The sequence below is a fragment of the Panthera onca genome, chromosome D2 (assembly GCF_046562875.1).
Source record: "Panthera onca isolate mPanOnc1 chromosome D2, mPanOnc1 haplotype 2, whole genome shotgun sequence".
NCBI lineage: Eukaryota > Metazoa > Chordata > Mammalia > Carnivora > Felidae > Panthera > Panthera onca.
This window is the reverse complement of record NC_138349.1, coordinates 16532538-16546478: the sequence shown is the minus strand read 5'-3', so window position 1 is coordinate 16546478 and position 13941 is coordinate 16532538. Positions and strand designations below refer to the sequence as shown.

The 13941-nt window shown below is 47.9% G+C and overlaps 1 protein-coding gene across 19 annotated transcripts in view; it reads right to left on the bottom strand.

The window, feature by feature from the left end:
- Window positions 1-254: 254 nt before the first annotated feature.
- Window positions 255-13941, bottom strand: part of ABLIM1 (actin binding LIM protein 1) — a 295000-nt gene continuing 281313 nt past the window's right edge. For 7 of the 19 annotated variants that reach the window (XM_060641403.3, XM_060641404.3, XM_060641406.3 and 4 more), the window contains 5 exons: window positions 13350-13441; window positions 12021-12126; window positions 9595-9659; window positions 8910-8970; window positions 6802-7846 (listed from right to left, as the gene is read on the bottom strand). In XM_060641403.3, the coding sequence (XP_060497386.2) occupies window positions 7677-7846; window positions 8910-8970; window positions 9595-9659; window positions 12021-12126; window positions 13350-13441 (494 nt within the window). In that variant the 3' untranslated portion in view covers window positions 6802-7676. Of the gene's footprint in view, window positions 4644-5744; window positions 5826-6745; window positions 7847-8909; window positions 8971-9594; window positions 9660-12020; window positions 12127-13349; window positions 13442-13941 lie in introns of those variants that run through there. The other 12 variants (XM_060641412.3, XM_060641413.3, XM_060641410.3 and 9 more) reach the window with 4 other exon arrangements.

The following is a 13941-nucleotide window of genomic DNA, read 5'->3' as shown; positions in this document are numbered from 1 at the left end:
AATGGTAAGAGATTTGTCGGCCACTCACAGAAACCACACACATTTGTTACCGGACGGGTCTGTACACGGAACCCAAGAGGAACATCGATATCGTGGACAACTGTTTTCTCTTCCATAGGATAAAGAAACATGGGCATAGACCATCATCAAGTGGCTCACCACCTTTCTGGATGTTGGCGTAAATAGTATTGTCTCCTGCTACCTTTGGTGAATAGGTTCCAAAAGTGACTCATGGGATCTCCACTCTTGAGAAAGACACTTTGGGGAAGAATTTTATTTAATGATAACAATTGCCAGCCGATTACATCAAGCGTCAGAAAATGTTGGATTCGATTTTGTTGTGTCTGCATACATTGTTTCGAAAGTTTCTTTCAGCTTAAACGGACCACCTCCCCCTTTCTGAGTTTGCCATAAGTTACATTTGTCCAAATGAAAACACAAAAATCCACATGCAAAGCATATCCATCACCATCTCCTCATTGCTTCCTGGGCAACAAATGGAAAGCGATTTTTTTTTTTTTTTTAAAGGCCAAAGTCAACATTTCGCTTTCTTTCATTACGACACAGTCGGGTAGTTTCCTTAATGTACATTACACTCTAAGGTGGGGTCAACTGTAAATCTCAAGCCTGAAATCATCTTTTTTTAAGAGAACATTCTTCAAAAGGGAGTACAAATGAGTGAGTTGTAGGGGCTTACTCACAAACACTTGGTCTATCAAAAGAAAATAATTTCAAAGATCAAGAAGGTCAAGGCTGGCCGAGGAAGTGTAGACTGAACAGTGACCAGGAATGCAGAAGACGTGATCTAAAAATCGAGCTTGCCTCAGAGGACACAGAAGGGGGGACGACACGGAGTTCCTTTCCTTCCACCATCTTTCCTGACAGTCAGAGAGAGGGCTCACCTGCCCCTTCGACGCGCAGGACACTAACACCAAGCTTTTTGAAAGAATTTTTAGAAAGACCTACCTAGTCAAAAGTAGTGAATTTGAATTTTTTTTTTTAACTTGCAAAAGCGTATATATTTGATATAATCATCTGAGAAGCAATTCTTTAGAAAAAGGTGTTTGCTTTCAAGTGTAAAGAAATTAGGTGAAAGTTTTATAAACATTTCCAGCAAGACTTCTCTAGGTAGAGTTGACGGGCACAACCAGACTGAGAACGTGAGCTGCACGGGGAGTGTGGGCCACAGTGCCCATGAACTCTGGCTCTTCTGCGTGAGGTTGCACAGAACAGGCAGTTTACTGCTAGTTATTGAACGAGTCACATGAAGAACATTTCCTAACTAACCCAAACCAAAATGTGGGTGCACAGCGGGCTGTACAAGTTCCCAAATGATCTTCACGTCTCCTCTTACACCACACAGGAAGACTAAATGGTAACCTGGCTCTCCTGGGAGAAACAGTAAAGGAAGCACTGACTTTCATGTTGCCAGAGGCCTCTTTTGCTTCATGCAATTGATGTGTGCTTAAGGAATTGCAAGTAGGCCCAACCCTCAAAAATGGAGCCCTTGGGGTACGTGCCAGGAAAGTTTGCCAGCTGTGGGAGTCCTTCCCTAGAGGGAACAATCTCTGTTCCTTTGGCTGCGTTAACAAGTGGAATTTTTATGTGCGGTGCAGAGTGGGGTTCAAGCAGAGAACGCGGATGTCCTGCACGGTGGCCTGGACGTGCCGAGGACAAGCATGCTGAGCCCGGTTTTTAAAAAAAACGGAGTGGCCATTGTAGCCTATAGAATAGATTTGGCAGTTAGGAGAACCAGGTTGCCCCACGGCCCATCCCTCCAGCTGGAATGTTCTGCCGGGAGTGGAGTTGGGGAACCCGCTCTACGTTATGGTTGTCTACAACCCCTCCCCAGAGCACAGCGCTGCTCTGCCCGCAGACGGGCGGCTACTGACGTTTTCTGGTAATGCATTTTTGCATAGTGCAGTTTAAATGAGCTAGTACGCTCAATACGGAAAGAAGCTTCCCACCCCCGATCCCCAAGTTGGATGCAGAATTGAATTCAGAAGATACAACAGAAGTAGAGTTTCATTGGTGGGAGGTTTTGGTTCGGATCTTTAACTACCACTGCAATTTTTCTCCCACTGACCTTTGATCTATGTGCACATGGGTCATAATTCATTAACCAATGAAAACATGGAGGGCCCTTTCTTATCCCCGTAATGAAAACTTCTCTCCACCAGCCTAGCACGGGCACCCATTTGGCCATGCTTGTGACTGATTACTGGGAATACCCTCTGGTCTCCACTCCTCCCACTGGGCCAGGGCAAAGCAAGGACTAGGATACGCGGGCCTGAGGCGGCAGGTGCAGGAGAGGTCGGAGGGAAGTTGGGGCGGCAGAAATACTGAACGAGGCAAGAGGCACTAAACTGCGAGCTGCGGTCCGGAGGCTTCAGACCCAGGAGGAGCCGGTCTTCTTTCGTCCACTCCATCAGAGCCACTTGCAAAACGCGTTAGTAGGTCCAACACACGCGCGCGCGCGCGCGCGCGCACACACACACACACACACACACACACGCTCCTATTTGTGAGAACAGTCCTCAAACATTCAGTGTCTAGCACTGAAAGGACAGGCAGCTTTCGATCCCCTTGGGGAGGGTGCAGGACAGTGCTACTGAGCAGGCCCAGAGCGCAGCACAGCACCCGGGTGATGGAGTGCGTCACAAGTTAGAGGTTCGCAGTACAGGTCCTGGAACTAGTTTCCTTGCTTTTTACCACTGGAGTCGGTTACCAACTAGTTCAAATACTTGGTGCCAGCAGGAAGAACTTCTGAGCCTTTATTATCACAGGCATAGGAAGAGAATTCGCATGATTTCTCCTTTGGCTTTAAAACAGAGTTTCAATTCCTAGGCAGAGCCCCCAGTGCACACGAATAAATGTGAAAGCCTCCCGTGTGTGGAGCTGGAGAGACCCTCCCTCATCCGACTCACAGGTCATTTGAGCCACGGCCGGAGGCTGCCGGGAACGGTGATGCGGTCTTACACGCGCGTTTTGGTGAAATCCTAGGCCCCGCTTTAAATCTCGTGGCGCCAAATTGGTGAACTCTGGTGCGATGCTCCGAGCTCCACACACAGCCCGATCGGAGGTCTGTATTCTCCTCGGCGTGCTGACCTGAGCTCCATCAATCACGGAGGATGCTGGCTTCTGACACCAACACCCTTCCACGAAGGATGCCTTGTTGGGTGCGGCGTAGCCTCACTCTTGCCCTTTGAGTCAGGCGCACGTGTGCAAATGTTCCTTGGAAATGCTGCCGCCCGGCCGGACAAACGTTCAAGCAGAAATGAGATGTAAAAGTACACGCAGACTCCCCAAACTACCCTGGGTGCGTCCACATACACACACACACACACACACACACACACACACACACACACACACCATGAAGTCAACAGAGCTAGGCAAAGAAGGAAAGCTGAAAAGGCCAAATTAAATCAGTCTGAAGCAACGTACCCTGCAGTTGCAGAGATTGCAGAGAGAAAAGCGTGCCCTTTCCTTAGCCGACTACTGAAAAGACCTCAAACACCCCCCCCCCCCCCCAAAACGCCAGTGGGCTTGATCGGATTCAGAGGATGCTGGGTGGAAAGAAGGACTAGCGTGGGTGGGACACATTTCTTTGTTTTTTTTTTTTTTTTTTTGCCATGAGTGCCGCGGCCCCCTTGGGCAAAAGTCATCTAACAGCACACAACCGGAGAGAACCTCTCCCTTTCCTTTCTGGGCGGTGGGGCCCGGGGTTGGGGGGGGGGACAGCTGCTGTCCGTGGTGGGGAGGCTGAATGAAGCACACAGTCTGAAGCAGGAAAAGAATGAAGGGAGATATTCCTTTCATTCCATTTCCCTCTCTTTCTCTTAAAAAAAAAAAATATTTTTTTTGTTTTTAAATAATAGCTAAGTAATTTGCCAACCAGGTCCTAGCACACAGTAGAGAAAAAGGAGCCTGTTAAAAATGACTCTGGCTGCTATTCAGCCCCCTCAGAGCAGAGCTTGCCCGGTGCCCCGACTCTGATTTCCATCCTGCTGGGGGGCGCAGGTCGGGCTTCACGAGGCCAGTGAGGACAGGGGTGTGCAAAGTGGTGTGCCCGCATGGATATGTCCCTCAGGCTCTTCCTTCTTAGCCACAGTGCTACATAATAAATATATTCCTACCTCGGAATTACTACAGCTGCTTTTTTTCCATGCGGCGTCCTAAGGGCACTTGCTGGCTCTTACCCATACGGTCAGCACTATTGTGACACAACAGTTATAGGAACTGTTGCGTACATAAGGTGATGGAAAAAGGTCACGAGTGTGGGGAACACAGAAATTTCTATCCTGTTGCTTCTTGGCAAGTGTTGCCGGTGGTGGGTCCGAAGTTTGGCTCGTGGGTGTTTTCACCAGGTTTCCCCTTTCGTCGTTGCTGAGGGACAGTAGCTTGCAAGTTCTCCAATCAAGTTTGGGCCTTAACACAACATCTTATGTGTCACTGCCACGTCAGTCCTTTTTTTACCTGCTGTCTACGCGGGGCGGGGGCGGGCGGGGGGGTGGGGTGGGGGAGGCCTAGAAGAGCTTCGCTTTCTTCTTCATGTCGTTGCGTCTCCAAAGAGGTAACTTGTCAAATTCCTGTATGGACATTCCAAAGATTTCCCGAAACACTTCTGGGGCTAAGTGGCGCTGTGACGGGAGAAAAGATCAGTGGTTAAGTCCTGATGGCCACCCGGATGGCCTTGAGCCTTGAGAGTTGCTCTCAAGTCTACAGGGGATCATTGTGAAGAGCAAGACAGAATGATGGCAGAGGAGTTTACTTCTTGAGCTTATTAGCAGGCCCTGGCCTCACTGGATCCTTACCTGGTTGGCCCAGGGGAGGCACCCTCGCCAGGAGACAAAAAAGCTGGTGGAGTATTGATGGTTATTGAATATACTTAATGGTGATGGGACATAGGAAGGTGAGCCATCACCCTAGAGGCAACTCCATTTCAGGTCGCTGGGATGTTGAGGAGATGCAGGGAACATGGACCATAGTAATAAGAAAGCCAGAGAGAGACTTCCAGAATGGTCTCCGGGGAGCCCAGGGGCTCCCTCCTGGATCAGCGGCAGGAGTTTTGGTGGATGCCTGGTCTGTGAGGAGAACAGACTCCATCTGTTGTCTCTCCTAAAAAGTTCCCTCAGGATAGTAGAGCCTTTATTCTCTGTGCCAGACTGACTTCACATACAAAGGTACTGCCTTTTGTCAGGGAGAAGTAATGATTCTTTTTAAGACTGGCAGCCAGAGTTTTTCTTCATTAAAATCACTCAGATGGAAAGTATAAAGATCAGCATTCCATGTCTAAGGAGGTCTCGGGTGTGTGCACCCAGAGAACCCTTCAACAAGGAATGTGGGGACAGCCGAGAGAGACACTCTTCGTCCAGCACTCCCTTCCCTCTCACGATGAGCTGGAGGCAGGCTCAGGGAAAGGTTAGGCTCTAGGGTATCTGAAGAAGGATGGATTCCACTCTACAACCCCGGCCACCATGATGACGACATCGTTTCCACAAAAAATGACTAAAATCATACTGTGCCTCCTGGGTCATCTTTGGGGTTTCACCACACATTTAGGCTGATCTCTTAAGTGTATATTTGGGTTTTCATCCCAAGTTATCGTAGTTCTACCTAACATATGAGGTTGATTCTTTTCATTTTTTTTTTGCCTGGGGAAAGTTGGGGGAAGTGCACAGGTATCTGCAGTTGGGATAGTTATTTATTTATTTAGTTAGTTAGTTAGTTAGTTAGTTTACCTCCAGCCTGGTTCTGTCCACGTCTCTTAGGATTTTGTTGCGCCCTCTGTTGGTCACCATCAGCATTTCATATGGAAATATCTGAGAAGCAAAGAAAAATACCTCTTCTAGAACACCGTTGTCCATTTTATTAACAAGCAGAATCTACCTAAAATCTAGCACTCCCAAGACAGAGCTTCTAAGACATTGTAATTATAGAATCTGAATGATGGGTGTTCCTCAAATATCCAATGGACAGGGACCAGTTCTCATACATTCTCAACTGACCATGTCTCATGTGACCCTGTGCCTTTGGAGGGCTTTGTAGAGTGAAAGAATACAAACCTATTATGTCTTGGGGGTAAAGGTAAAAATTAGAAGTGAAATGATAGGAATGTGGTTTATATGACAGGGTACACTTGCAGGGTTCAACGGTCTTGTTCCATGACCGGCTCATGATTCCATGCAGCCAGGCAGGCCCAGAAGCCCTCTGGTGGAGGCCACTGAGATAAGTCCCAGTTATGGTCACCAGGGAGCATAGCCTTGGACACCTCTGGAGTTTCAGGATGGTCTGGAGCTGGGGTAACCAATCATCCCAGTTTGCTCGGCACTGAGGGGGTTCCTGGAATGCCAGACTTTCAGGGCTCATGCTGGGAGAGTCCTGGGCAAGCGGGATGTGTTGGTCACCCCCTCTGGGGTGGTCTGTGGGTGTCCGACTTTGCACTGGGCGTGCCTCGCAGTGCTTGTACCAGGGCCAAGTACGGAGCTCGTAGGAGAGGTGTGCTGTATTTCACTGTGAATACATCATGCCGTACCCAGTGAGGGCTTAAACCTGTTGACTCAGTGTGACAGAACCAGTGGAGAGTCAGGGTACTCTGTGATGTGGCTTGTGTGATGTATCAGCCTGGAAGCAAGTGGACCTCAACACTGAGTGTGATGGAACGGCAGAAAACCAAGTCTCTTCAGGGTGATGGCCCGGTGTGCTATTCCCGTATGAGAGCCGGGAGAACGGCTACACTTGCCTTTGGTTCCAACATGTTGGGCATGGACACCCCCCGGTCCATTCTTGTCCCGGACATGTGGCCATCTGGGAGAGTCTGCAACAGAAAAGCCGCTTTAAGGAGCACATGACAGCGTGGGGAGCTGAGGGGGGAACCGTGTGGCCTCCCCAAACTCCCTGTTTCTGTCTCAAACCCTGTTTTACAGATGTGCCATTGTGATCACCATAAATATTTCAAAAATGAAATCCTTTCTGCATAAGAGCAGGGATACTGGGAATACTGTTCTTCTGTCATTAAGTGGGGAAAGACCCTGGCTTAATAACTATTGAGGGGCCCCTGGGTGGTTCAGTCGGTTAAGCATCCGACTCTTGATTTCGGCTCAGGTCATGATCTCCTGGTTCTTGAGATCAAGTCCCAGGTCCAGCTCTGCACTGACAATGCGGAGTTTGTTTGGGATTCTCTCCTTCTCTCTCTCCACCCCTCCCCTGCTCATGCTCTCTCTCTCTTTCCAAATAAGGAAATAAACTTTAAAAACAACAACTATTAATTCCTAATTTAGGCTCCACACATGAAAGTATACAGTATATTAAAAAATTTCCAAGTCTGTGATTATTTTCTTACTTTACTCTGAGTTTTCTTTGCATTCCCCCCGCCCCCATCCTCCACCATGATTTTATAAGGCTAGGGTCTAGGAAAAAAGAAATGGTACCAGACAGGACAGGAATTTCTTTTCATTTGGGACCATGGGAAGGAGGGGAGGACCCAAAGCTCGGAGTGGTTAAAACTGAAAGGGAAAACTGTATGTGGGCAGACCCTTGATGTTGGTCCACTTCTGCCACAGAGAGGATGCTCTGAGGCCAGAGCAAGAGTCCTCGGACACCTGGCCTGGTTCATGCCACGTCCCCAAGGCCTGCGGGGCCAGCTTGACGTGGACATCAGGCATTCCTGATCCTTACGGCTCCTCACATCTCCGGGCTAATGAATCAGACCAATGAACCCAAGTTAAGAATCTTCTCGACAGAAACCCTTCCCTCGAGCCGCCACACGAGTCTAGACTGGTAAATGGCTGTTTTGCCGGCGTGGTCAACAACTTGAGAAAGACAGTGTTCCATACCTGGTAGTCTAGAAAGGAAAGAAAAAGAAAATTTCAGAAGAGAAAGATCAGAGAAAAACACGACACATTAACATACAATATTCTACTGCAATTCTGCAGACATTCTACAAGGCACCGCGTTCTTCTCTCTGCTGGGGTCTCTGGACACGCTGTCTCCCTGAAGCTAGGAGATGCCTACTCCTGTTTCAGTTATCAGTTAAAAACACCCTTTTTTCACGGAGGCTTTCCCCGACACCCTGAAGGTATTTCCGCCTTCTCTGCTTACAGCATGTATCTCTGGAAGCTTCTCTCTTGTCACCTCAACCTGTCCCTGTGTCTCACTCAGTCATGTGCATTTTTTTTTAAATAATTTTTTTTAATGTTTATTTATTTTTCAGAGATAGACAGAGTGGAGGAGGGGGATAGACAGAGGGAGACACAGAATCTGAAGCAGGCTCCAGGCTCTGAGCTGTCAGCACAGAGCCCGACGCGGGACTCGAACCCACAAAGTGCGGGATCATGACCTTGGGCTGAAGTCAGACACTCAACCGACTGAGCCACCCAGGTGCCCCACTCATGTGCATTTTTTTTTAATGTTTATTTATTTTTGAGAGAGAGAGAGAGAGAGAGGCAGAGCGTGAGCAGGGAAGGGGCAGAGAGAGAGGGAGACACAGAATCTGAAGCAGGCTCCAGGCTCTGAACCGGCAGCACAGAGCCTGACGCGGGGCTCGAACTCGTGAACTGTGAGATCATGACCTGAGCCGAAGTCGGACGCTCAACCGACTGAGCCACCCAGGCGCCCCTCATGTGCATTTTTGACAGTAGGGCCGTGTCTTGCTTAGAGTGTGCCGTAACTCCAGAGATCTATGTGGTGGAGTGCTCGGCACATGGCAGGAGCAACGAATTCATTCTTACAAACTCTGCTTCTCTGGTCTCATTTCAGTGGTGACGCTTTGCGATTTTAATACATGCTCTGTGAGCTCCCACAGGCTAGCTGCGATCCGACTTTCGGAGGGCAGACTGCACGAACAGAGACCATGTATTTGTGACTGCACAGCCAGTCAGTCAGCAGTGTGACCGCGATGGCCTTACCTCGGACTCCGCCGCTGACGTCCCCATAGCTGTTGTACTGAGCAAAGTCTGTGGAAACAGGCTGAGATGAGGAAGAACAACACATCGTTAGAAAATCCACTCCACCGTGACGGTTTTAGAGCCAGGTGAAAAGGAAGAAAGGATTTACAAAATCCTAAGAGTTCTTCCCAAGCTGAATTCCTGGGCCCTTGTTATTTTTCGTCTACTATTATGGAATCTCTTTGTCTTTCGCGATGCCTCCGATGGCAGCAGGACCTGGGTAAGCAGGTTATCTTTTGCCAATAAATAAAAATACGTTTCTTCACACAGCTACGCAATTACATCTGTCCTATGCTTTGGGGGGAGGGCGATTGCAAGGAACTTTCCTGTATCTTTTCACAGCAGAGATAAGGGCTCAAGTTATTACTTTTAGCTTGAAATATTTGCCACACGATCAATTAATGTAGTCTTCCCACGAGCTTATAGAGGTTATTTTTCCATCTACAGTCAATTTCTCTTTCTCTCAATAGAACTATTTTATTCTGCCCGTAACTCAAAGTGATTTGCCACGATATCAGAGATTATAATTTTCTTCATATCCTAGGACTGAGATCATGTTATCAGACACACTCAGACACTATGTCAGCACTTCATACCAGGTCTGAAGAAGGAATAAACTCAGGAACAGTTCATTGAGAAATCTTACCCGGTGAAGCCCATTTTTTCCATAGCCTGGGAGAGATGAGGTTTTAGATGATAGAGCATGTGAAGCTGAATGAGAAAAGGTAAAAAAAGAAAAAAAGAGGAAATCAGAAGTCCAATTCTTAAAAGCTTCTTTCTTTTAAAAGTAAACTCTATCCCTAATGTGGGGCTTGAACTCACGACCCCAAGATCAAGAGTCGCATGCTCTACCGACTCAGCCAGCCAGGTGCCCCCAGAAGTCCAGCTGTAATGAAACTGACAATTTATCTTCTACCTTAAAGAAGAGAAGATCCATAGAAAAATGGAAAAAAATAACCCAGAAATGTTCCTGAAAGGCCACCACATTTGGGTGATGCAGGGAATGGATGGAGAAGGAAAGAGTTGCCTGATGCTGCTTTATCTCCGAATCCTCAATACAACCCTAATAATACCATTATTATTTCCATTTCATAGGAGGAGAAATAGGGGCTAAGAGAAGTTAAGTATCTTGCCCAAGGTCGCTCATCTTATAAACCGCTAAGCGATGATATGAACCCAGGGCTACTTGGATGCATACGTTCATGCCCCCTTGGTCTGGCAGCAATAAGTGACCTGAAAGCCAACCGTGTCAATGTCATGCTCTCCTGGCCCACCAGGAGAGGCGTGGGATAAGCCACCCCATTAATGGAGTCTCCCCATTAATAGCCCATTAATCAACAGCCTCGCACTACATCAACTATGGGGCTTTCGGGGGAGCAGACCTGGGTTTGAGTTCTGGCTCTACAACTTGGCACCTCTCGGGATTTCATCTCTGTTAGTCTTTGTTTCTTGACTCATGTAGATACAGTGCTATATATTCTTATAGAACAGGGCTATAGAGTTAGACGGAGCTCTGAAGATTAGTAAACCACTCAGTGCAAGATGGATGCCAGTGAGGCATCTCGGAGAGGCAGCCGGGCATTCCCGTGCACTCTGGGGTTATAACACTTGGACTCCTGAATCCCAGTTTTGCTAGTTACTAATAATGTGACATTGGGTAAGTTACTTAAATTTCCTGCTCCTGTCTTCTGATCTATGAAATGGGGATGATAATAACATCATCGACTTCATCGGCATGTTGTGAGAATAAATGAAATGATGTTTAACACAAGGGCTTGAACGTAGTAAACACTAAACATACTGTTAAAGAGACTTTAAGAGGGACAAGTACACACTAGTTCAGAACACGGGAGAAGAAATACTGTGGGTTAAGAGGGCACTGACTTATGACAAATATAAGCAGGGGGAAATATACTGATCACCTCTTTCAGCCCAGTGTGTAAGTAATCTCCTTCAAAAGTATCAAAAACAACTCTGCTTGTCTTCAGCTCTTTCAGTGAATATCTGAATGTAAAATCACGTCTTCAAAATGTTGTTCAAGGTCTCTATAATCAAAAAGCATTCTATTCTCTCCCTCCCTTTCTTTTTTTTAAAGTTTATTTATTTTGACAGACAGAGAGACAGAACAAGCTGTAGAGAGACAGAGAGAGGGGGACAGAGGATCCAAAGTGGGCTCTGTGCTGATAGCAGAGAGCCCGATGCAGGGCTTGAACTTAGGAACTGGGAGATCATGACCTGAGCCGAAGTTGGACGCTTAACCAACTGAGCCACCCAGGTGCCCTGCCTTTCTCTTTTTTTTTTAAAGAGTAGAATAGTCAAAATGAACTATAAGGGCTTGATTCACATTGTCATACGGTGTTCCAGATTAAAAGGGTAAATCAATTTCATCAAATGTTAAGAAGTCTCTTGCAAAATCAAGTTCCCTTGAGCCAAAAATCATAGTTCTTCTCTAACGGAAATAAGGTAAGAGGAGTTGAAAGTACATGGGTTTAGAAAGTCTGAGACCCTTTCTAGGGTAAGAGAATATCAGTGGCTACTTCTGTGTATGTGGATGTCCTCCTCTCCCAGCAGGGGGCATAAAACCCAGAAAGACAGAAGATCCTGATTATGTACCTTCTTCCTTCCCTGCCTGATCTAGACCTCTCAGTGATTGAGCTTTTCCTTTATGTTTACTTCTAATTGTGTGTGTGTGTGTGTGTGTGTGTGTGTGTGTGTGTGTGTATTCCATACATTACAGATATACGTGATACACCCGTGTCTCTAAATGCTCCAAAAGCATTTGTTCTCTGTAAGGATTTCCTTTCATGGATTCTCTCTAAGATGAGTATTCTGAACAGACCCTCAGAAAATCCTCCCAGGGCCCCCCCCCACTTCCATCATGAAGAAGATACACATTTAAGGAAGAACTACGGCATCCTCGTAAGCTAAGCTGACACGCAGTGGGTTTCCTGTACTTCCTTTCACGGAGAACACACCAGAAGCGTCCCTGCCTCTCCTGGAACAGGCCAGGCAGGCTCCCTGCAGGCAGGGGGCCGGCTCCCGCTGGGAGAAGGCAGTGGGTCCGCTGCTCACCTGAGTTGATGGGAGAATCGTAGCGACTGGCTGACAGGGACGACCTCTCCCGGCTCTCCTTCTCCATCTCCTCTTTCAATATCAACTGCCCCAGGCCTGAGTTGAGCTATTCACAGAGAAAAGACACATAAAAGAGGAGTCCACAATTATGGTCAGAGAGGGCAGTTTCTGTTTGAGAAGGTCCTGCAAGAAGTTTCTGACTCTACAGTGAACCACCCAGAGGCCGGTGGTTCCCCAGCGGGTAGGCCAGGTTTTGAACCTTGAACCCCTCTTAGCCTTTTTTAATATCAAGATACCATTCCCCTAGGCCATGTCAGAAGAATGTTCTCTCTCCTCCGCCCTGCCCAGCGTGCCCTGAGGTGACCTCAGGAGGCATGTGCCTATGCCGATTTTTGAAGCACAGAGGGGAGTTTGGGGAGAGTATCTTTAAAAAAAGAAATTACGCTGATTTGTTTAAAAACAAGAAAACACAAGTAATGTATGCTCGTTGCACAGACTTTAGAAAATCTAGAAGGAGAGAAGAGTAGCCCATAGTCCACCACTCAGAGATAACCACCATTTACGTTTTGATTTCTATCCATCCTGAATTTTTCAATGCGCATATTATACAAAACTGGGCTCATGCTGTAAGTACAACTTTGTATCCTTTCCCTCCATACAACTAGTATCTTGTCCGTTTCCCATATGCTTAAGTATCTTTGGAAAATGTCACTGGAGCGGATTCATTAGTTTCTTATTGGTGGGAGAGTATATAATTTCCTGGCTCCCTCTACCCCAGGCTATAATGGACTATCCTTCTTTTGGTCTTCTGGGATGTTGTGGGAGGGGTATAATGCGGGTTTCTTGGTGGCAGCCCATTTTGTCCCTTCCCTCCTGGCCCACATCAACATATTAGGTCCTACAAGTCCTGAGGAAAGACTTGGACAAATACTCAGTCCCAAGGGAATTCCTTCGGCAGAAGCTGCCCTGGGGGAAGGAAGGCAGGCGTTGCACCACATGGGTGACAGCGTGGCTCCACCTGGCCCTTCGGCACCCTTTCAAGCGTGCACTGCACACACGTGCCCCACGAGGTCACGCTCTCCTCACAGAAGCTCGAACATTCCACGTCCCCCTGACCTCCAGCTTCCAGGCCATCTCTTCCGGAACCCACTAAGTACCCTGTCTTATAGTCACCTGAGGCCCGTCTTCGGTCGCCTACCGGATTTCGGGCCCTTTGAGGGCCGGGACCACCTCTCACTCCCTTGGTGGCTCACCCCTCGCATTCACTGAAACTTCCGGGTCTATGGAACTGAATTGGAGACTTTGCAGCAAAGTAGCTTAAGGACAAACCTTCATCAGTTGCTCTTCCTGCAGCTGCCGGCGCCTCAGAAGCTCCTCGTCATCTTCCTCTCTGCCACTAGATCTGCGTCTCATGTCGGCTCCTAATTCCACAGCAAAGACAACTTCTCACATGAGCCCCATGGCAAGGGGATCTTAAGGCACTAGCCCACCTGCGCTCAACTTGTCCAGATGGCAAAATCGGCAGCAGTCTTTAACGTTCACGAACAACGCAAGGAAAAGAGGGCCACCGCCGACTGAGCCCTGCGGGTGGGTTTCTCGCGACGGGGGCCTCCTTTGACAGGCCAGCTCATCGTGTGATCTGGTAAGGCATGACCTTTGGCCTCCCGACAACTGATCTGCTCAGTTAGAACTTGGCGTGCCCTTACGGCTGGGGCTCAGTCATCCCATCAGCCACTGGCCGCAGCCCTCTGTCATAGGTGGGAAGGCATCTAGAGTTATTATTTGGATCTCTCGGAGGTCAATTTTCAAAGAGGGGAACCCAAGTTCACGCACATACCACCCAATAGGTAAGATCGTCACTCTCTCGTGTTCTCTTTTTCTGAACAGACTTGTCATACAATCACCCTCCCTCTGCCCTTAA